This window comes from Osmia bicornis, chromosome 10, assembly GCF_907164935.1.
Source record: "Osmia bicornis bicornis chromosome 10, iOsmBic2.1, whole genome shotgun sequence".
Lineage (NCBI taxonomy): Eukaryota > Metazoa > Arthropoda > Insecta > Hymenoptera > Megachilidae > Osmia > Osmia bicornis.
In genome coordinates, this window is record NC_060225.1 from 9753878 (window position 1) to 9776920 (window position 23043).

General features: G+C 38.9%; 4 protein-coding genes across 10 annotated transcripts in view; 2 read left to right on the forward strand and 2 right to left on the reverse strand.

Moving 5' to 3' along the window:
* The window catches only part of LOC114874261 (solute carrier family 28 member 3-like), a 16200-nt gene extending 7059 nt beyond the window's left edge, over positions 1-9141 (forward strand). Inside the window, exons 1-13 of one of the 5 annotated variants that reach the window (XM_029183390.2) lie at positions 4765-4862; positions 5419-5565; positions 5790-5846; positions 6033-6201; positions 6268-6439; positions 6533-6698; positions 7129-7323; positions 7396-7557; positions 7623-7716; positions 7801-7960; positions 8026-8194; positions 8263-8602; positions 8672-9141. In XM_029183390.2, the coding sequence (XP_029039223.1) occupies positions 5536-5565; positions 5790-5846; positions 6033-6201; positions 6268-6439; positions 6533-6698; positions 7129-7323; positions 7396-7557; positions 7623-7716; positions 7801-7960; positions 8026-8194; positions 8263-8602; positions 8672-8745 (1788 nt within the window). In that variant the 5' untranslated portion in view covers positions 4765-4862; positions 5419-5535 and the 3' untranslated portion in view covers positions 8746-9141. The other 4 variants (XM_046287297.1, XM_029183389.2, XM_029183391.2 and 1 more) reach the window with 4 other exon arrangements.
* Positions 8861-10278, reverse strand: LOC114874271 (ceramide-1-phosphate transfer protein). The gene is made up of 4 exons (XM_029183432.2): positions 10055-10278; positions 9642-9850; positions 9386-9561; positions 8861-9324 (listed from the first exon to the last, which is right to left on the reverse strand). The coding sequence occupies exons 1-4, from the start codon at positions 10180-10182 to the stop codon at positions 9202-9204; spliced, it is 636 nt and encodes a 211-aa protein (XP_029039265.1). The 5' UTR covers positions 10183-10278; the 3' UTR covers positions 8861-9201.
* Positions 10279-10520: 242 nt separating this feature from the next.
* LOC114874270 (UPF0472 protein C16orf72 homolog) lies at positions 10521-13824 on the forward strand. The gene is made up of 5 exons (XM_029183431.2): positions 10521-11025; positions 11291-11362; positions 11855-12026; positions 12257-12402; positions 12535-13824. Exons 1-5 carry the CDS (start codon positions 10833-10835, stop codon positions 12675-12677), a joined length of 726 nt encoding a protein of 241 aa, XP_029039264.1. The 5' UTR covers positions 10521-10832; the 3' UTR covers positions 12678-13824.
* Positions 13825-16859: 3035 nt separating this feature from the next.
* LOC114874263 (Usher syndrome type-1G protein homolog) lies at positions 16860-22400 on the reverse strand. Of its 3 annotated transcripts, none has more exons than XM_029183395.2 (7): positions 21859-22400; positions 20533-20676; positions 18518-18790; positions 18190-18454; positions 17780-18088; positions 17452-17653; positions 16860-17364 (listed from the first exon to the last, which is right to left on the reverse strand). In XM_029183395.2, exons 1-7 carry the CDS (start codon positions 21879-21881, stop codon positions 17096-17098), a joined length of 1485 nt encoding a protein of 494 aa, XP_029039228.2. In that variant the 5' UTR covers positions 21882-22400; the 3' UTR covers positions 16860-17095. The 3 variants fall into 3 exon arrangements, with proteins under 3 accessions (XP_029039228.2, XP_029039226.2, XP_029039229.2); XM_029183393.2 differs by having other exon boundaries at positions 18181-18454; positions 21859-22399; XM_029183396.2 differs by having other exon boundaries at positions 16860-17340; positions 18181-18454; positions 21859-22397.
* Between the last annotated feature and the right edge of the window lie 643 nt (positions 22401-23043).

Sequence of the window (23043 nt, forward strand, 5' to 3'; positions counted from 1 at the left end):
CTTCGGCCAGACTGAGTGGCTGTTTATTCTCAGATTCGAACGGGCTCATTTATTTTTATTCAAACTAACTGTGCGTCTTTTCGTTTCGTGCTCTGCTTTCAAATCATCCTCAGCCAGCGAAACCATCGTCGAAGTTTAAGCTAAATTCTAACCAAGCTAGAACCGATTCCGAAACGAATTTCTCGTTCGAAGGGTAAATTTAGCAGAGAGCGATCTTTCTCGAATCGAATGGTGCAGGGGGCAGGGTCGAGCGGGACAGGGGGACGATTTCATGGTAAACAAATGGAGGAGCACTTTATTGCACCCTGTTGGATGCAACGGCCCGGTCGTCTCTGCGGTTACATGTCTATATCGCGGCGTAAAGTAGATACGCGTGCACGCGTTTCGTCGTCGAAAGGAGGAGGATGTGCAATTTGATTGATAAAGAGAGGAATAAAGAGAGGAGTCTGTCTCTTCTGAAGAGGTCGAATCTCGACGATGCAACACAGCTATGTCTGACGTCACCTCCGAATCCTCCGTCGCGAATCGGACGTACGAACAGACAATCTGGCGTCTAGACGTACCGAAATAAATAACGCGGGGCCTTGCCTCGCCATCAAACTGTTGTTTGCACTCGTAACACTCGTGCGTCGTCCTTGCCGGGACCCCCTTTCCTGGGACCAGGGATGAGGAACAGAACGGAACTGTCTAGGGATCCTATCACTGTCAGACGAGCTGGCTGGTATTAACCCTTTGCTTGTCTCCCGTGCATCAAATGCGATACACTGAATCCGCTGAACGTGCGTGTCGTACTTGGATTCGTGTATCGAATAGACACGAAAGAAGCAGACCACTCGGTTGACTAAGAAACGGAGTAGAGAATTTTTGCAAAAAATCCTCGTGTCGACGAGTCGATACGTGGGTGCAGTCGATGCAAAACAAATTTTTCTTACGAACTTTCTTTTGCGTCAAACCAGAGGTGTCGATGATTGTTCGAGGAAACGAAACAAGTTCGATAACTCTATAAGGATACGAGACGTTGGAATTTCAATTTTCTCGGTACATCCCTAAGTTGACGTCAAATCGGTGTACACAGAACTTTTTCGTTCGTTTTCGTCGATTCCCAATCGTATCCTGGGAGGAAGAAAATAATAAAAATAAGGTGGATGGAGAAGACAGACGGACAGACACAGAGGGCAAGAAGAGAGGAAAAAAAGAACGAGAGTTGCCTGATCGGGCAAAGGGAGAAGAGGGCTGCTCGAAGAGACGCAGAAAAGGAGGAGAAAAAATGGAAATGGTACAATTTGCATGGCTCGGACACCATCTCTCCCTCCCCCGCCTTGTTGAAGGCAGACAGCAATCGAGATAAGGCGTACCTGGAATCCGGCAGGAGAGAGACTCTTCGGGTACCGCCTTCTCCATCCTCTTTCAGCTCGTTTCGGTCGAGGCGAAATTTGAATTTCGTATTGCGCAATCGCACGCCCACGCATAGGTGCACTCGTTTCGGTTGTATCGCGATACCAGGAGATCGTTTGAAATCGAAAACACCGTGTCGACTAGGTAATCGGACACGGAATCCCTTGTTATTCCTGCATTTTTACGCCGACGCACGAATAAAATATTCCACCTTTCCAGCCTGTCCAAACCACGATTTCATATCTAACAGCGGTTTTTTGATACGTCGAATCGAGTGGTCCTGTGTAGCGCTGTTACATGAGAAATAGGTGGAACCTTGACAACCAAATATGTAGTAGGCGGTAATCGATTTGCTACCGATTTATCTATTATTCAGAAATTTTACATGGAAGCTGCAACGTAGTCGAAGACGTGAGACGAAGAGAATTCGCTGCGATCGCAGGCGAATGATAATCTGGAAGATGATCGGAAATGGAAGACGCAAAGTGGAATATGAGCGTGTTCGGCATCGAGAGGAGATAGAGTCGCGTGCTGCGACGAAAAGACTACGGGTCAGATTCGTCGCATTCCGCTGGAACACGAGCAAGAGGAAATCAAAGAGGACAAGCAGCATCGGTATGCAGCTTAAATACGTGTTACTTTTCGGTTCATTCTCTCTCGTATCGATCAGAAAAGAATACGGCCGTAGCTCGAACGGCGGTGAGACTAATTAAAAGTGCGTTAAATCATCGAGCGTACAGGGTTTAAATTAAGGTAACCCGCCATAAATTGTTCCAGAATATCGATAAGAGGAATACTTTTATTTACAGTTAATCAATTGCAACATGTTCCCAGAGAATTTCCAATTAGAGATGCATTAAATTGCCATCGAACGTGATTTAACGCCACTTATTCCATGAAACTTACCTCCGTTTATTTATTGTACCACGCATCAGTTGCACGCGCTAGTAATCGTAATTCGCAACATTCTGAGAATATCAAATGCAAAAAAATGTCCATCTGTTAGGAAGATTCGTGTGACGGATGCATCTTTCAGAAATGTCCGCAGAATCCACGTGCCGTTCGGCGATATAGCATCAAGAGGCAAGATGAGCCGCTAAGAAACAAGAGGAACAGGAAGAGGCAGAGCATCGTCTGCGGATCGTTCTTCAATTTTCTTCGGTTCTCGTGTATCCGAAGACGGCCCCATCCTCTGGTTTACTGTTTCCACTCATTTCCGCCCGTTGAATTCCTCTATGGGGATCGCGTTATTCCTTGGTTCACTCAGATACGATATCTTCGGATGAACGATTATACGTGAAATTACAAATAGCACCCTCCACATATTGGATTTTCAATCTCTACTCGATACTTTAGGTATCGGAGATTTTTCTGAACCATGAGTAAGCTAGTTGTTCGATGCTTTTCTAAGCAGAGTGGTTGAACATGACGTGGTTTGAAGAAAACGGCCTGTGTAACGCCGATGTTTATCCACAAGTTACACTCTTCGGATTTCGCTATTCTCATCGGGCTTGGCCGTGTGCCAGCTACCTAAAACTGGCTTGCTTAACTTCTACTACGTAGATCAGGAAAATAGAGGAGGTCTGCAGAATGATCAAGGCCGTAGACAGTTGGGCGTGTTACGAGATCGTTTTGAAAAATGCAAATTGCGTGTCCGCCTGTCGAAAGTACGTACACGATCGTCTGTTTTGCGCAGATCCGTGTTCGATCCTCGTAATAATGTCTATTTCATGATCTTCGAGTAACTTCTACGGATAAACAATAGATCCGTAAACTTTCGAACGATTTTCCTGGAAATCGCGTAAAATATAGCGAAATGAAAGCGATTGATCGAGAAAACAGAGATCTCGGATCAAGGGCAAGCGTCTCGTCTCGTCTCGTCGTGTTTGCTTTCGTTTCTGTTGATCCTAGGCTCGAATAGTAGCCGGTTGCGATGTTGGTCGCTGTATAAGCATACCTTGTCTAGGAAATCAAATTTCCACCGGTTGGGGCGTCAGATATCGAGCGAAAATGCGAGACCCTCCAGTTTTACGAAATTTCTACTACGTAACTTCGCGATGAAACTCCAGCCGTCGCGTCGCGTCTCGAAGAGATAACGCGTCCGCCTCATCTTCCCGATCCAGCCGCTTTCAGCGAATCCTCGTCGAACCAATTCGACTTCTTCCTCCTCTATCAAATCAAGGGAAATCGAGGCTTTTTAGGCTAATAAGAAGAAGGGAATTAAATTTTTCCTCTCCTTCACACGATATCTGGTAGCAAAAGGTATCATAAAACTTTCAAGTTAATGTTATTTGAATTGAAAGATCCGAGTCTTCGTTCCGAGAAGACCTTCGATGGATCCACGTGCGGACAAACAAACTTTACATAATTTGATTAAAATCTGGGACCGTGTGGAGTGCAAAAAACGAGGGCTCGAAATCGATGACATTCTGATCTCGTCTACAATCGCCGTCCCGACAATCTACGCCTTTTTTCTAAATAAGCGAGCGTAGATTTATTCGACGAGTCGACGTGAAACAAGCCTGATCGCAATCCTCAATGAATTGCAACATTTTTAAAAGATCACCTAGATTATGGAACGAGGCAAAGAAACGTCTGAATTTCAGTTGTGACGTTATTAAAATTGATGAAAAAGTTTTGGACGAAAAGAAATTAAAGAGGCTTGTGTTGAAAAAAACATAACTTCCCAGGTGTATTAACGCAACGATGGCTGGATAGAGTTCCCCTCGTAGACGACAATTATTTTTATCGTCTAGGAAGCGCGTCTCGTAATTTTCTCGCGTGCAGTCAATTACACGGAATCACACGGAATCTCATGGAATCTTCTGTGGTGGGTAATTCTTCGCTGTTTAACCAACTCCTGAGCAGATATCGCTGATTACGAGGTTGGCTTTCCGGTTTGCTTCTCCAGTTTCCACGATCCGGCCGCTTCCAGACGCCAGACCGATTAACGAACGACGCGAACGCAACGGGGAGAATTTTTATGGGGCGCGTCTCGGAGAGAAAGTATTCGGTTTGCTTGCTGCCTATGGTGTTCGACCTGTTGATTTGCACTCGGCGTGGTCGCCGTGGTCGACGTCGTCGTCGCGGTCCGTTACGACGACGCATCGGGATTCACGCGGATTCCTCCGAACGAGCCTTGGCTAGCCAACAATTTTTCTTCTGACCTGATCGTCGAAAAATTATCCGCTGGAGAAATTCGAAATTTTCCTAATTCAACTGAACTTGAAGACATATTTCCGTATTTCTAACGATGCGATATTATTCATTAGATGCACTTGAACGTTATCATTACAGAGTGGTGTTTCATTTTTCATGCAAATAGGTGTAAATATGTATTAGGAGCGACTAAAAGGTAACACAGTCGCTTGTAACTTTCGATTCTTAGCGAAACTTTCTTCGAAGGAATTCCGATGCGAGTGAAACAAACACGGTACACCAACGTAGAGGAATTCCTGATAAGTAAGGTGACGTAGTTTCATTGTTTTATCGCTCGACAGGTGGAAAATTCGAGACAATTATCGTCTCTGAACCCCTGTTACGCATTCCACGAGTATTCAATTAACGTTAGATCACTCGCAACGAGGTCAATTGTAAAATCCTGTGCTTGAAGTTCGTTAATGTCACTCCGTAAGGTTCCCCTATTTCCGCCTTTATCATCAAAGTGTAGTCGAATGGTAATGATCCAATACCAAACCTCAGTTGCACACATAAACCGGTTATCTTCGTTAGTGTAACGTGAAACTCTCGATGTAACGACACTCGTGTTCTAATCGATTGTAGTGCAGTTTCGTTTGTTTCTTCAAGAGGATACTTTAGAATCTTACGATCGAAAAGAATAATAATTTCTTGACGAATCTGATTAAAGAATGTGGTATTTTAAAAACGAAATAAATTACTTGGACGTTGAAATTCGGTCAATATTTCCAATGACGTTTTTAACTGTTATCACTGTGTTATCTGTTATCTACCTGAACTTCTACTTGTAATTTCACTTACGGGCAAATTGTAAATTATTCTCAGCTCTGCAGAAATAATAGTTCCTTCTTCTTGATCGACGCTAATCATGAATATACCGTGCCAGTGAGGAGAAATCTTTGAGACGGAACACACGTTTCTGTTTTCTCTGAAGACAGAAATATGCCTGGAAACGTGAATCGAGCGTTCGAGGTACATTTATCTTCGTTCACATATCAATAGAGTCTAGACGTAAGACAAAAATAATTAAATATCGAACTGTACGTAGAATTCGTTATCTTTGCTTTCACAGCTTTTCCACAATATCCTTTTTCTGTTCGTTTCTTTGCATCTAATTTTTTGTCCAAGTTTCCATTTGATCAAGGCTGCACCATATGGATAAATTGTTTTTAAAAGTGTTTCATTGTGTTTTACAGAGCAACGAGCTCGACATGATAGAAGCTGGACGCCCAGTAGACTCCTTGAGGAACAAGGTATGTGGCATGTTGTGATTCTTCATAATTATGGTTACGAAATGACAACGATCAAGGAAAAATTCCAAGTGTATAATTGAAAGTTTGTAAGATAAACCTGTCTGCAAATCCCGTGAATCCTTCCAATCCAACGCACCTTCGTTATCCAACGCACATTCTAAATTAGCAATACTTTTTATTAAATAGGCAATAGCAACTAGCAAGGAGTCAGTCAGTTTTTTGGAAGCAGGGTACAATAAGTTGGACAATTTCCTCTCGAAACATCGCAGAGCTTGCAAATGTTTATTTCTGACTTTGTTCAATATCCTAATATTAATTTATTTTATCTTCGCTACTTTATACTGGAAAAATTACAGTAGGTTGACGTAATTTCAAAACGTTGTTTATTTTTATCTTTATCTTATCAAACATTTTTCCTCAGATTTTGAGAATGGGTACAACTGGTGCCATGGCTACGGTTTACTAATCATCCTTTTAGCGATCATCTACGGTGGGATACTTTATAGTTCCATTGTAAAACGATTCTTCGGGGAAATATTCGCCAAGTGTAGTCAACCGCTCTATAATCGCATTAGAAGTATCCGAAATAAAAAGTGAGATTATTTGCTATCTCGATAAGCTAATTCTGATTTATCTTATCGGTTTTGATTAAAATTTTTATTAAAGCAAGTGATCGATTTCCACAGATATGGCAGCTGTGTTATTCAAACGACGATATATACGTGTATATTCGTAGCCATTATTATTTTCCTTATTTATGATACTGCCTATTCAAGGGAAAGATTAATAAGCGGGATTGGTGTTATTATCTTGATGAGCTTTGGATGGATATTCTCGAAACACCCTAGTCAAGTAAGTACATTTGGTTTTTACATTAATCCTCGATATTGTGGTCCAATAGATGTAGGTATTCATATTTTTCAAAATGTATGGACACGTTTGTACATTTTTAAGCTCGTTGGCACATCAGTTTTTAAAAATGACTGATCGAAATGGAAATACCCCTTAAAAGTTTCTTCATATGGCAGAGCCGAGGTTGTTGCAGCTTTTTGAATATCAAATTTTCGAGAAACTTTACAATTTCAAGCAGTTCATCGGCCACAGACATATTGAGCTGTTCAAATATGTATCCATCCAGATAAATATTTCATCGTTGCAATATTGCAAATGTTTCGAGTCACTCGTTTCACTTTCAAGCTGAGATAACTGTATATCAGAAAGTCTTATGACAACGGGAAAGTTGTTGAAATATCTGGGTCGAGAAATTTATCATATATTTTAGATAAAATGGAGACCAGTTTTGAGCGGATTGACCTTGCAATTCATGTTTGGTCTTCTAACGATTCGATGGGAAGTTGGTCGTGCCATTTTCCAGTGCCTAGCCGACAAGGTGGCGACATTTTTGGACTTTGCGAAAACCGGTGCAAGCTTCATCTTCTCCAATCAACTGGTGGATGACGGGGTCTTCGCATTTTCGGTGGATCCTCTTATCTAGTATCTCAACGCTAAATTAATGATTCTTGTACTGATCAAACATCTCGATTTTTAGGTACTGCCAGTGATCTTTTACTTCAGCTTCTTCATTCAGATATTCTACTATCTGGGTGTCATGCAATGGGTGATCTTAAAACTCGGACACATTCTGCAAAGCGTCATGGGCACCTCGATCTGCGAATCGGTGATCTGTGCTGCAAACATCTTCGTTGGAATGGTAAGAGGTGTTTTATCGCAATGATTAGCGTATCAGATTAACATTGATATTTCGTTTGATTTCAGACGGAATCGCCGTTGGTCGTCAAACCTTATCTTAATAAATTAACCACTTCAGAATTGCACACGATCATGTGCTCGGGTTTCGCCACGGTCTCAGGTGAATAAATAACAAATTTTCACGCGATTAATCGTTTAATCGATTCCCTTTAACAGACAGATGTTAATCTCGGCTGAAATTCAGGAACGGTATTGGCCGCGTACATTGGTTTCGGTGCGAATCCGGCCCACTTGATCACGGCCTCGTTGATGGCAGCACCGGCAGCCCTTTGTTACTCGAAGCTATTTTATCCAGAGACTGAAAAGAATATCATCACCAAGGATAACGTTAGATTAGAGAAATCGTGAGTTATACGAGACAAGGTACTTTGTCACTGGTCTCATCGATATGCACCATGAATCGTTTCAGAAAGGACTCCAGTTTAATGGACGCCGCCAGCAAGGGTGCCTTAGCGGGGATACCTTTGGTCCTAGGCATAATCGCCAATATAGTCGCGTTTGTATCATTTATCGCGCTAGTAAATTCGTTACTCTCTTGGCTGGGTCTCTTAGTAGGTTTCGAGGAATTAACTTTCGAAGTAAGTACGACGAGTATTTATTTCAACGAGTATCTATTTTTTTCAAAACTCGCCGTCGTTCCTTTCAGTGGATCTTGTCAAAGGTATTCATGCCTCTCAGTTGGATCATGGGTGTACCATGGGATCAGTGCGAGGATGTGGCAACTTTGATCGGTCTGAAGACCGTGGTCAACGAGTTTGTCGCTTATCAGAAGCTAGGAGAGTACAAGAATCAGAAAAGAATCTTTGGTAGAACCGAGGCTATCGCCACGTTTGCGATTTGCGGTTTCGCAAATCCCGGTTCCGTAGGAATCACTTTAGGTGTCTTGTCCTCATTGGCCCCTGATAAGAAGGAAAACATAACTAGCTCCGTCATGAGAGCTTTCGTGGCTGGTAGTGCCGTCTGTTTCCTCACAGCTAGCATCGCTGGTAAGATTCGAGCTACCATCGCAGCACTGCAAACTGTTTTACTGATCGAGCAATCTTCTCTTTTCTCAGGACTGCTGATGCCTGACGGATCTTTTGATCTCGTAGTTAATGCAACGACTCTGATGAACACGACTGTTAGTTAACTGGACGATCACTGTGGATTTTTACACTGTGGACTGTCATACACCACGGGCATCCTTTTTTTTGTAAAATATTCATGTAAATAAGTAGGATTGATAAGTAATGAGAGAGACCAGATCGTTTTGCTAAACTATTTTGATATTATTGTACAATGCTGTATTTATAAAATGAACATTAAAATGAATAGATAACGCGCGCGGAATCTAGCCATCATTTCTCGCGAATTATGCAACCGGTGCAATATTAAATGCGATGGTAAAATTAAAACTATGATAAAATGTATAAGAATCTAAGCTAGTGCAGTTTGTACGTTTTCGGTGAATAAATATACGATCGTGTATATAGTAAGTAATGGAGTATCACAAAACATCAATAAAGTTATTATTGCAAGTACGAAATTATCGTATATCACATTTTGAACGCGGAATGTTTCACCTCATTATTTCCTAGATATGTCTTTATGGTAAACTATGGACTTCGTAAATATCGTAAAGATAGTGGGTACGGTTAAATACATCGGCGGTCACTTCTAACATTTTTGGCAGGACATCGACGTTTCTTTGGACGTTTGCACCGCAAACCTGAAACAAGAACATTAACGTTTGGATTGGTCTATAATTTTTATAAAATACAATGATTTACCTTTTTGAATAAAAGTTCTCTGGTGGGCATGGTATACATGGCAACCACTGCTGCTTTTCTGATCACCCATGGATGATGTTTGGCTAATGTTTTATTGTACGCATCCTGGCAACAGCTAGAGGTCTTATCGCTATCCGACAAGTCACCCAACTGTCTCAAAAATTCCCTAATAAAATCTGAAAATTCACATGGTGTCATTTTATATGAGACAGACTGAGCTTGTATGTACATAGAAAGCTCCATACAATGTATATACCTAAACCTCTGTGTAGTCTCAACAGGGTACGAGCACCATTGGTATGGTCTGCTTTCTCCAGCAGTTTATTCTCTTTTTCATACTCTATCATAGATTTTACTGTAGTATAATTCTGATCATCCTTGTTCATCAGCTCAATTAGAACTTCAATTTTCTGTTTCAAGTCAGAGGACACAAAGCCAAACACACTGCCCATCAACTGAAAAAATCTGTGAACAACAGATGGTACAGAATAAAAATTTATGTGCTTTGCAAAGAATCTCTCAAAGTGTTACAAAGGCATGAACGCTATGTACAGCATAAGGATATAGATCAATAAGGCGTTTCTACCTTAAAAATTGACACAGAAGGTTGTCAGCATGAAAAAATATGAAACCTAGTTATCTTGTTATTTATAAAGTTCAAACTCTTACTTGTAAAGTTCATTGTAGGCATCCAGATAAGCTTTGAGATCAATATCGTCATCCTGCAAGAGAGCTCGATCAAAGTGATCGTGGACTAGTCTTAAATCAAAAAATGCCAACTCTGTACCTTCCGCCATTTCAACGTCACCTTATCAAAGTTCGTAACGGACAGGCTCTTCGAACTCTGTTCTTGTAAATTGAATGTGGATTTTACGAGTTCATCCTCAGATTGGTGAACTAATCAGAAATTCGATGCCCGTGCGATCTATGCGAAAACGACGGAAACTACTCAACGACATATCGGTCAGTTTTCTGTAAGTAGATGAACTAGTGGCGCCCTATACTGTATCCCTTCTTTATCAACGGCAGAGAGTTGGGTGCATATTGCGCATTAAGGATTTTTGTATCTCGGTGAACAGAGTGCAGCATCGACTCCCAGGAATCAGTGCGTCGTCGCAGTCGAGGGGTGAAAAGGGATTATGTATCGTTGGGTTAGTTCGTTCTTCGTACCTGCCAATTGGTATTTCGTGTTTCGTTGCGCGTAAGACTCGTGCGATCCTCGAGCGAGGCACATCGTAATGGCCGCGACCTGACTCGGGTGGCATGCATGCGAGCTACCGTGTTCGCATTACGTGAAGTAGACGAACAGCAAAGGAGGTGCGGTAAGAGAAATACAAAGAACGAGAAGATACGACGGAGTTTAGGGTTACGCGATTTCGGTGCGTGTCGTGAGTGCGTGTGGGTGGGCGAGGCGTGAGCTCGCAACGAGTCTCGAGGACGACAAGCCATGAGCGAAGATCGAAGCGAAGAGGATCCTATAATGGATCTTTGGTACAGCAATTGGGAGCAACAGTGCGTCGAAGCATTGGAATCGGAGCCGGATTACGAAACGCAACTGCACAACGAAAAGGAACTCTATTCCCAGCAGATGTGGTCGAGCTTTCAAACGACGGCGTCGGCCATCGCCCAGCTGTACAAAGGCGAGCTAATTCGGCGATAGGCACTGTTCGTCGTTCGCAACCTCCTTTAACTCGTCCGTAAAACGAGCCTCGAGGATAACGAGCAGCGAGACATCTCGCATTCGCTGTAGTTACCATTTTGCGTGACATCCATTTTGTGCGACGTATCAGAGAGGATATGCCAGCCAGTTTCTCGCTCCTCGTTTGCTTCGATTCCCTTTTTTCACCGCATGTGCATATCGATCTGATCGTGTAACCAGTTCCTTTCGGCTTTCCTCTTTTACAGATCGTACGCAGGGTGTCTCTCTATGGCTACCCTTCCAGACTGCCGCGGGTACCGTCACGTCGTTGTACAAAGGTAATACACTTCCCCAATCTTTCTTGTCAACAGTCTGACCAGAATGAAACTTCCTTCTCTCTTTCGTCGCAATCATCTTTACTCCGTCGTTTTTTCTATCCCCTTCTCTATCCTTACCTATACTGTTTGGTTGTCCCTTTGTATGTACATCCGTCATTCACTCACACGCGCACACTAATAAACCTGTGTACGTATATATGCGTCAGAACGCTTTGCACAGCTGACCAATGCTGAAGGTCAGCTGTTAATTGATGCGAACTTTTAAGACTATTACGAATATTTATAGAAAAGAGTTGTAAATACCTGTCATTCCTGTATGATTATATCATCTCTGTTTATGGATAAAAGGATTAGATTGTTTAATGTTCCTCAACTATTGTAAATACCTAGTATTTCTCGATCATGATGTTTGTTTATAAATATATATTCTTCATCTTAATGTTTTTTAGTTTAAAATAAGAACAAATAAGATTGTAACAAATATTTCAACAGATTCAATGGATAACATACGTCGATGCAGTGACTTAAGCGTGGAAATGGGTAGACAAAAGCGTAGTAAAGAAATAATGAACTGGGCTAGGAAAAAAAGGCGTATGATTCGAAGGGAAGATCTTTTAGCGTATCTTGCTGGAAAACCACCACCACCTCGACCACATTCGCATAGGTAAATATTATGTTGATCTATCTGTTAAATAAATCAATTTATTTTCAGTAGTCCTTGTAAGCTATAATTGCAGAAACTGCTAAATCATGCTACAGCTATTCTACTGTATTTTAATATGTAAACATTTAAGGGTTCTATTCTATAGGCATTAATGCGACAGTAACTTTTATAAGGTTTGTTTTATTAATGCAGATAGTATAGATATGATATATATATGAATAAATTTGTAGGAGTTCCCCTAAACCAAGGATGATGGTATGTGGTTCACCTCCATCTGAAAGTTCCACACCAAATATGGTTGTTGCACCAACACCATTATCTACCACTGATCCTGATCCTGAATTACACACATTTAGAGAAGCGATTGCATTGTCCGGTAAGAATTCGTTCGATTTAATAATTTATTAAAATTAGCCATTTATTGGATGACATATAGTCGCAGTGATACAGAATTTACTTGATAAAATCAGAGCGTTTATGTAATCGGATTATTCTAATAATTGGATAGGTTCACCGATGTCCCGGCGTACTGGAAGACAAGCCGAATTGTCGGCTTTTATTACTAGCGAATTTGCTCGACATCACAAACGGCCTGCTTCGCATGACGTGGATATGGGATCTCCCACGCACAAACGTTCGCGTTTCATGTAACGGCGCGCGATGTGTAAAGTAGCCTTACTCCCTTGCTCCCCATTAATTAATCGATTGATAAATTAATTATTAACGGTTCAACTCCCCTATATAATTCTCGGTTAAACATAATCACTTCAGAAAGAAGGCAGTCGTTTGCATTGCCATAGAAAACACGTTCGTATATTTCGAATATTTTATACTGTCCGTCAAGTTTTCCTGTTATTATTTTTCAAGTTTCACAGTAGTGCTGATTCTGACACGTAAAATAATAAGAGGATTACGAAAAATACTTGTGCTATTGAAATTACTGTATCATTATTCGAATGAAGAAAAAAAAAAAGAAAAAAAGTTACAACTTGATGATATTTAAAGTTACGATGTATAACAGTCTATTATGTGTACTAGGATTTATTTTAAAATTATTTATTTATTTATGAGCATTGAGATAATACAAACGTGTTTCAAGATACCATTCAAAGTGCCCATACAGAGTGAATGTCATTGTTTTATGTGCAGAAATGTGTACGTGATTATCAGTTAACTGATCTACAAACCAAGAGTATGAACCTTGCCAAATATACTATGAAATATTAAAAGCTGCAACTAACGTGCTTTACACATAATTGATGTGTATGTTAAAAATTAGCAGCTAAATACTTCGTGATATTATCCAGTCACTTTATAGTGTACTGTACTATATTCAAGTGAGATGTTTGACAAGTGATGAATTGGTGATTTAATATTTTATAATTATATTTACTGTCTACGATTGTAATTTTGTGACAGAAAGGGGACGGGGAGAGGATGACTGTAGAATATTCTTTCAGAATCCAAAGGATCGCTTAGCCCTCTAATTACAATATTGTTACGATTATTAAGTGATCATAGATAATACAATTTGGACACTTTTAATCAATAAAAAGATCATTTTATACAGCTTTTGTTGGTAATAAACGGGTCATGAAAGATTAGAGGAACGAATAATAAGAACACACAAGTAAAAGCAAGGCAAAGATATATCGATAAATTGTTTCGTTTCTGTAACTCTATACATTCTATTGACTAATTGTGAACAAGGGATCTATATATTTTCTGTTGTATGAGCTCTGTGTATAGAGTAATCATAAAATTGTCTTTTGGATAATATATTTAATTGTTTCTGCAATCCTTTCGTTTTACGTAATTTTACGTGTTTTCTTTTCTTTTTTGCTTAATACGTTTTCGCGTGCGATCCCTTGGAAGGATTCGAAAATTGTTTGTTCGCTACTATGTTTTCGTGTTATGATACCCACATGAAAGTCTTTAAGTAACACGAGATCGAGCTTGGAAGCAAGGTTCTCAAAAGAAGATGTTAAAGAAAAGAAGAAAAAAAGAAATAATCGCGTTTTATTCTTTCCACACGCGTCGCGGGTGCTCATAAGTGTGTAATTAATTGATAAAATTCTTACAATAGATTTCGTGTAGTTGTAAATCTTAAACAAGTTAGGATAAGCAATGCTTACATCAAACTGGAGCGACGAATGAAATGAACGGTTCGGTGGGAAGGGTCTCGTGAAGTTTCTTCCAGTCTCTTTGTATTCGATGTCAATTGGATAGCGGATGAAAGATCATCATCATAGTGTAAAGTTGGTTTATTCTTTTTTTGACCTATCATTTGTATATTACGAGCAAAGGGTTGAAGCAGTACTACTGACATGTGTCTCGGACAAAGTCTGCATCAAGACAGTGCAATGTAAAGGGATCTACTTTTCCACAACTCCTAATGCGGATTTAATCGATAAGCGAGCTTTCCGTCTTAGATGTAGCCATTGTCGGGAAGACACGGCAGCTCTTTGCTACATATGCATATACATATACATATGCACATATAATGTGAATATTTTATAAGAAGCGTTACGTTCAAAGACTTGTACTGGAGTGATTAATCGCTCTGTTATTAGGATCCCTGTAAATGTATATTGTTTTAGCGTTGTGCCTCGTACTGCTTCTATCCGAGTTCTGAAGAACATCGTACATAGACGGGAAATTTGGAAATATCTTTCATTCGATAGTGTATAACTACCTGTTGATACATACATATTTGATATTTAAGACTAGAAATTCAATTTTCCTATTTACGTTCTGAATTTCCTTCGAATTCGTTCTTCAGAAATCATTTAGAAGCCGACTCGTTTCTGTTTGTTTCCTTCTTGTCGATATTGTTTTGAGCACCGTTCCGGAAATGAGTGAAAATTGTTGTTCAGTTGTAAATATAGCGTACATACGTAACGATACACAATAGCCATAGGGATATTGCTAATATTATTATTATTATTAATTATTATTATTAATTATTATTAACAACTATGCGATAGCTTTAATAATATTTATCATATGATCGGCAGTTAATAAAACTCCAAGGACTCTATTTGACTCCACTTTCCTGACCAGTTTGGTAACGCAGGGTCATGTTTGTGAAAGTTCTGAAAGTTCCAATTCAACAAAATGTATAGTATTTAACGAGTACCTTTGTACGTGAGATGTGTAATTACACAATTCGTTTTATTAGAAAACATTTATTTTTGTTTTTGGCTTATTTCCACGTTTTCATCGTATGGATTATTGGCGAATCTTTCGTACAAAGGTAACTCTGATTCAAACACACACATAGAAGAAAATAACACGCTGAAGATGCCATACTTAGAGATACTTTATTAATAAGAAAATAATAGCTCATGAAATATTGAGTAATTTTTTGCAGATACTGTCGTCGTCTTTACTTTCACTTTGTGTATAAAAAAAAGAAAGGATTACACTCGAACAATTCATTTATTTGGTCGTAAGAAGAGAATCGATATTTATTTACATTGAATTAATAAGGTGTTACTTGTTTGAATACTCGGCAAGATTTTGCTGGTACAATATTGGTATTTTCTTATCTTCAATAATGCAAGAATCCCATCCATGTAAGACGACATTTCGAGGTCAGCAAATAGAATTTTCCCACGAATATAAGAGAGAGCTTTCCCTTTCTCATGGGGAGTGAATCTTGTTAATGATCTATATTATACCTTTACATTAAAAGAATAATTCGTTTCTTTTACATTTATACAATAATTAGAAGCAAACATACCATTGCACAGTTTAAAAAATAAACGATTTTGTTGAAAGTTTCAATTGTTTATAAATGAAAAAAATTCTGTAAAGTGGTACCTTTTGTAAGTGAACGTTTTAACATTGTAAATTTATATAGGAAAGAATAACGGATAGATAGTGTCTTTCATAAGGAAATTAGACTTTACGTTAGAAGTAATTTTTTTGCGAACCCAATGACTTCCGTCTTTTGTTAAAGAAAATATGTAATTTGTACTTGCTGCCAAAAAGAATTTCCAATGAAGTTGCCATTATGCAAAATCGACTGTTGTGTATAGATATAAAGAAAAGACAAAAGAAGAAGAAGAAAAGGTAGCTTATATAGGGCTCTGAAATTAATCGATTAATAGTAAAATTAAATTCATTCGTTTTTCTATTAATGAATTAGAATGAATTAGAATAATTGGATAAGTTAAATTAATCGATTAATCGTGCAGCCTTAATAGGTGAGATCGCGAGGAATCACACTTCTGTATCATATCTTTTTCACAGTAATGGTAGTTCGTACGCTGATTACACAGGTGCATAGAGGTAACAGAGCGTACGTGTCACGAACAGAGGGCACCAAAAAATGAATTTTCTACGAGCCTTTTTTTTTCATTCTGATGCACATTAATCGCAAAGTGGTATACATTCGTGGTGAACAAAGGTATCGTCACAATTCTACTTGCACGAACAGAGAACAGCCGTGATACAGCATAAGAAAAAAAAAAATGTGTTCACGGCAAGGCGAGAAATGGTGCTGTTATTTTTTGCGAACATAAGAAGCTTGTATATTTTTGCGTCTCTTATTTGTAAGATAATCATTTACAAATAAAATTATAAATACAAAAAATTCATCTTTTTTCCTTATATCTAGAAACAAATAGCAATGAATGGTGTTAGATATATATATTTCAGTATTTACATATTTTATTTTCATCCGTTCAATTTTTTGTACACTTTGTATAAGATTGATTGTACTCGCACAAACGATAACAAAAGGCATTTACACTTTCATTTACATTCATAGACTTAACGAAGTACGTTTTACTAAGGCACCATAGATAGTACAAGAATTAAGGCTAATTAAAATTTTACACGATGAGGTGATTATTATTTCAGCACGCCTTTTACGTATTACATTAATGATTTACATGTTTATGGCGATGATTTACGGAAGTGAAGGATGTTTCTTTATATAGTATTCTATATATTAAAAACGTAAAATGGCAAGAAATTTTTCTTAAACCATTTCTTCTTATTAGTTCCTAAGGCACTGTAACAGGCAAGATTAACATTACTTTTTCCTTTAAATTGAAGGTTTACAGCTTACTATCTTTGATAACGTTTTCAGGAGCATCTAATGCTCTTTTTCGGTTCGCTATTGCATTCATTAATTTCCTTTTGGGCCCAAGCGGAAGCTTGAGAGCCGCGAGGTCAGCTTCAGTGAGCAACATTAAAGCTTCCAGATCAATTTGTTCCGATTCTAAAATTGGATGTATCGACGAAAGATTGTTGGCAACTAAGAATCTTTGCAATGGTGTCCACTCCTCGTCTGTTTCTTCTTCTGTAATCATTTTTACGCACGATTCTAATTTAATTAAAAAATATATATTGAAATTAAATGAAAAACTTCGAGGATAATGGTACTATTAATTAGTAATAAAACCATTTTTACCTGAAAGCAAGTCATCTTCCCATAAACTTTGCCTACGAGCTAAGCTACCTGCGCTTCCTATACTGATTTCCTCGTTGTGCCCATTCGAGCTGGTTCTATAACCATTTACAGATCCATTTACAGAGCCATTCACGCAAGAGTTACCGTTTTGTTCATGTGCCTCTATTTGCGAGACCGGCATATTGTCGAAGGTAGTTGTTATCTGAAGTTACAAAATAGGAAGGTATGGCTACAGCTATTCTTAGAAATAGTTTAATGATTGCAATAAATTTCTTTATATCTTCTTTTTCAAACAGTTGCGTTGAAAGCACAAAGTGTGTGAACCTACCGCTCTTCGAAAAGCTACTGATCCAAAACCGGGTCTATTGAAAATACTTGCAGGTTCTTGCAAGAATGTCTCCCTTATACCGTTTATCTCTTCTCTGTTATCATTTTGCTCGTCATCGTCGTCAAAAATACGGTCGCCCAAAAGATCAGGTGTACTTTGTGCTTTGTTGAGAGTACCCCAAACGTCTGAGATTCTTCCTCTCCTTCCTATTTGTTGTGCTTGAGTTTCGTACGTTCCTACATAGATTATTTCTGAGTCTCTGCGAAGACCAGTCAGGCTACGGATTGATTTCTTTCCATTCACCTCTACCTGGGAGTAATATAAGTAATATGAAATTAATTGTTCTCCAAATTGATTGGTATTGGAAAGCAAGAGCATGCAATTCCCAATATTCATTCTACCTCTACAACCTTGAAGTCATCCACGACCTTTTTCGCTAAAGCTTTTCTACAGACTGCGCTGCCGTGTTTTTTCGCTGTGGTACCGACAATATCGCTAAACGTTGGCGAAGGTTTTAATCGACCCTTGAAGGTTAATATACTTGATTTCTGAGGTAGAATACCGACTTCGTTTGCCATAGTTGGGTCCAATTTCGTGCGATCCTTTGACAGCTTCTTTTGTTCCTTCTCCGCTCTAATTTCTGCGGTCTTTTGTTTCTTCATATATTCTTTCAATCTATTTGTAAAATAAATAAATAAATAAACATTTTTTTGGCATGATTATTAAATGAACAAATACCTTTTCTCAGCATCTTTCTCAGCCTTCTCCCGAAGTATTCGACTTTTTTTACGATTGTTCAGCTCTTGGTCGGCCTGAACGAAATCTAAAAATTGGAGTGTCATCTCTCTTCCGTTTATAGCTGCTAAATCTCTAGCCGAATGTCTATCGATGTCTAGAGACCAAATATTACAGCCGAATTTAACGAGAAACCGGACACAATATTCGTGACCCCTTGCCGCTGCTAGGTGTAGGGCTGTGTTACCGAAATAATCGGTTTTGTCGGGGTCTCCCCTACGGAGAAAATCGTTAAAAAATGCATGATTATGCATCTGCTGTTTCCTGTTCGGTATGCGTGTTCGTACATCGACAGTTAACAAATCTCGAAATAGTATTATTTTTACAAGCAATCTTTTATTATTGGTATTACTATGAGCGTGCAAGATAAATGGAATTGTTCTATAGAAACGAATGAAGGGAATAAATGGGTCCTACACCTTATAGCATCCTGTCACGCGATGACACACGAGCGGAACAAAGTTCCGGAAGGATAGCAGGTCTTATATTGAATTTCTATCGTTTGCTGACCACACTGAAGCCAGTTGAACGACATTCGATCTTTTTCACAATAGGGCACGTGTGGTCTTTCAGCTTTTATGTCGGCTCTTTACAGACTATCTCTGATTCTATGAAACATGTAGCCGGCACGTGGTTTTGATACAGGTTATCATTTTCGAATGACAGTCATCCGAAAAATATTTAAAAAAGATCGAACGAAGCTAAATTTACAGATGTAAAAATCTAATTCTATATTATTATTATTATATAGGATTAATTATATTCATAATTTATTTGAAAATTAATATGATCGCGAATTTGACTAATTTAATAGTTTCGAATCGTTTCTGCTTTACGTAGTACTTGAGTACGCGGGTAATGGAACGGTGGTGTCAGTGGTCGTATTATCAGAATTATATCATAGTATAATGTATTATCGGAGTTCTTTTGCATTTCATTTCTTCAGTTTGGTAAAGAAGTCGTTGAATTGATGCTCGTGGATCACGTAAGTAAATGTTTTTGCTACAAAATATCAATATAATGACACGCGATGGGACGACTACGTGAATAGCAATTCCCTGTTCCCCCGTTCCGTTTCTTCCCGTTCCACCGTGCTGTGCTCTGTTCTGTTCGTATTCGATTGTTTTTCATCACTATTCGCTTGGCCGCAATTTCCGTTCGTGGGGTCAATAGATGCCAGATTATAGCGTATATTTCCGCTTTCGTACATCTGTCACCGGTTAATACGAACTTTTGTGCATTTCCAAGTGTGAAGAAAAAAGAAACAGTGCACCCATTTAACACAATATAAATTGTCATGTGCATGTTAAAAGTAATCAATGTTGCATCGTTGAAGGTAACTTTTTCGATGTTTTGTGAATGTCATTGTACGTGATCGTTAAAAGTTTCGTGTTCACTAACCACGACGACCTCGTGTTTAATTTGCATGTTGACTTTTCAAGGTTAAAAAAGGTACACCTCAAATTACTCGTAAAAGAGTTATGATCAATTAAGTTAGGAAATTTAACGAACAGAGGTGGTTTGTGTGTGAATATTTTATAGATTTTATAATTTATTAACAGGTTAGACAACAAAATTGTACTTTCAAATTACAGGTTATGCGCATGCGCGAGCATTTAGTTCCATCGTAGAAAACTGCAACAATTTTGGCGCGTGAACGGCGGAACTGGAATGTAACCGGAAGTGCGAATGTTCGTTATTCGGCGTTTATAATACTGACAAGCGTCACATCGTTAAGTGCACAAGATTTCTTCTTTTTATCAGGTATTGTAATCAATTAATTGATAAATCTATACTATACATATTACTAAGCGACGATATTCATGTATGAATAAAATTTCGATTAAGTGTAAAGTTAGTTTGATAAAATAATGCATTAAAGGAGTGCGTAATGTATACTATGGTTAACCCGAACGTTTCTCGAATGTGTTTATAAGTAAATGGTTTTGCAAGCATACCCTCTGGCGACCAGCAGTCTCAGAGCATCTATATGACCTTCAAAGGCTGCCCATAATGTGGGGGTCATTCCTCCATCATCTCGTGCGTTACAATCCTTTTTTGTTGCTTCTTTCAGGATGTCCAAGACGCCATCGCGTGCAGCTCTGAGAAACAATTCCTTCTGAATAATTATCACGCGTATTAATAATTTTCTAACTCTAATTATGAAATTATATTGCGTGCCTGATGCCACGATAATGTGACATCGCGCCTGATAGTTTTCTCCTTCGCGTGTACTTTTTTCTTTTAATTAGTTTTTTCTCTAATTAAAACAATGTTATATAAGAAAATACTTGTATATAAATAATAAATTCATCGATTAGCTTTTGTTTGATTTCAGATTGTCGAAGAAATGATCGAGTTGGACACATTCTACAAAAAAGGACTGGAAAATTCTACATGGAAGAAGAGAGCAAGGGTGTTAGAGAAAGTTGTACGTATAAAGTTTTAACGAGTTCTTAGCATGATAATTTTCTCTGCGTTACGAATCATTTACCGTGAATGCGTTTTGACATCTTTCTTCTACTCGTATTGGTTCTGTTTGAACGAAAGCATAAGTGTTTCAAAGAAAAACGGTACCTTCGTTACGATTCTAATTAAGGCCATTTTCACGTTATAATTACGGTCTTGATAACAGCCCATAGAATGTTTATTCAGGCGCTAACAATTGTGATAACATTTCATTTACGTACATATGTTTATATTAATATAAAAATAGCTTACTGAAAATTTCTTGCAAATATAAAATGAAAATTTTTGTTTATTAAAGATAATACATCCTCTACACCTGGTACCCATGGAAATGGATTGGCTGATAAATCTTCATGGTGAATCGAATACAAGCGAGGGTGTTCTCATGCATAAATTCCGCACGCGACAATCATAGTTATTGCAGTGTTCTAGGTGAGTAGGAATTTCAAACATTCTTTTCCATTTCTGCAACAAGGCTTTGTACATTATTTCACTGAACCGATACACCTACGACCGATAGGAAAGAGAAATATATTGAAAACAATTGATACGAATCTAATAATTGCATAACGAAACAACAAATTCCCCTGATCAGGATTTCGAAGTGCAATATTTCGTTCTCATGGTTAACCAGGCATGTCATTTTTTCGTTCTGGTCAGAGACAAGAACCTGACTACGCGACATTTCTCTGCTTCCTTGCTTTCCGATAGATATCTCGTTGCAGCGTAGAAACGCATACCATTCGCAGAGAAATAAGAATACAAGAATTTCAAAGTATGTACAAAGTCTGTTGCTGATACAAAGGGAAACTCACTTGTGAAACCGCTCGGACGTCATTCTGTTTCTTTTGATCCCTTTGAGAAGTCTCGTTATCGATGGCAAAACATCCCTGCCAGAGATCAGACTTCTTGCCACTTCTTATGTAAGAGATACTTTGTACAATAACGAATCGCGAGGATCATAGATCTAACATATTTTTACTGGAGTAATGGTAGCACGCGTGCCTAGTATGGCGTCCAGCGATATACTGCTGAACGTTCGAAGGTACTTCGATGGTGTTCTGTTGCCCCTCGCTACGTCTATCTTGCTTTCGACCGTTAATTTGATAAGTCCTTTCTCAGTCGTTTTACCCATTCCCGCCATCTCTTACCTATACCGGTGCCACCATACGAATACCATCCGCCACCTGGCGTTTGGTATCCTTTTGCACAACTGTGCAACCAGTTCCTACTTTATCTCCGAACGTCTGTATTCACGATCGAGAATGGTGCGTTCAGGTCCCACTAGGTGGTGCTAAAACTTTTTTCCCAGGACTTTGGAACAAAAAACATTGTCGGTACGATACCTTAATACTTTTACCTCCAACGATGCATTATCCAGTGAGAAAGAAACTTAGGGTAATAGTTTCCGATTCATCTCGTGATGTCGCTTCCGCTATCATTCAGAATGTTATTCAAATTCCCTCAAAAGTTCATCGTTATTTGATTTCAGATAATTTCGATTTATCAATTAAATTGGTAGATCGAATTCTACCACTGAAAAGTTTCGTTAGTAATTATCATATTTCCTCTGTAGCCGATGCGATATGTATCAGGATAAAAGAGAATTATTACGTCCGGCTCGAATGTACCCCGTCGCAAACAAATAATAGATTTCAACGATAGAGACACACCTACTTATTCCATAACTAGAAAGAAAGACTTTTTCCTTTCTTTCGTTCTTACTAAATCGTTGGATCTTCTCGCCCCTACCTAGTATTCTCCTTTTTCTATTCCCCTTGGTACGGTGGCATAAGCCACATTATACGATATCCAAGAAAATCGAGAGCACATCCTGGCCAAGGAATGCCCCGGCGAAACCTGGGGCCAACAATAGGGGCCAGGTTTTGCGCCATTATGTCTCTGGCGGATCGCATTACCAACCGATACGATCGCGCGTTTTCAGCAGCTTTTAGATCCTATCTTCGGATATCTTTTTTTCCTTCTCGGTGAACGCAACC

Bases quoted from the DNA above. Each gene is read 5' to 3' on its own strand.
- LOC114874270 (XM_029183431.2), top strand. From the start codon at position 10,833: ATGAGCGAAGATCGAAGCGAAGAGGATCCTATAATGGATCTTTGGTAC. The intron at 11,363-11,854 runs GTAATACACTTC...ATATTTCAACAG, and splicing joins CGTCACGTCGTTGTACAAAG to ATTCAATGGATAACATACGT. The intron at 12,403-12,534 runs GTAAGAATTCGT...ATAATTGGATAG, and splicing joins AGAAGCGATTGCATTGTCCG to GTTCACCGATGTCCCGGCGT.
- LOC114874271 (XM_029183432.2), bottom strand. From the start codon at position 10,182: ATGGCGGAAGGTACAGAGTTGGCATTTTTTGATTTAAGACTAGTCCAC. The intron at 9,562-9,641 runs GTATATACATTG...GTGAATTTTCAG, and splicing joins GAGACTACACAGAGGTTTAG to ATTTTATTAGGGAATTTTTG. The intron at 9,325-9,385 runs GTAAATCATTGT...TTCTTGTTTCAG, and splicing joins GAGAACTTTTATTCAAAAAG to GTTTGCGGTGCAAACGTCCA.
- LOC114874263 (XM_029183393.2), bottom strand. From the start codon at position 21,881: ATGACGTCCGAGCGGTTTCACAA. The intron at 18,791-20,532 runs GTATGCTTGCAA...TTTTCTCCGTAG, and splicing joins AGACTGCTGGTCGCCAGAGG to GGGAGACCCCGACAAAACCG. The intron at 18,089-18,180 runs GTAGAATGAATA...TATTACTCCCAG, and splicing joins ATGACTTCAAGGTTGTAGAG to GTAGAGGTGAATGGAAAGAA.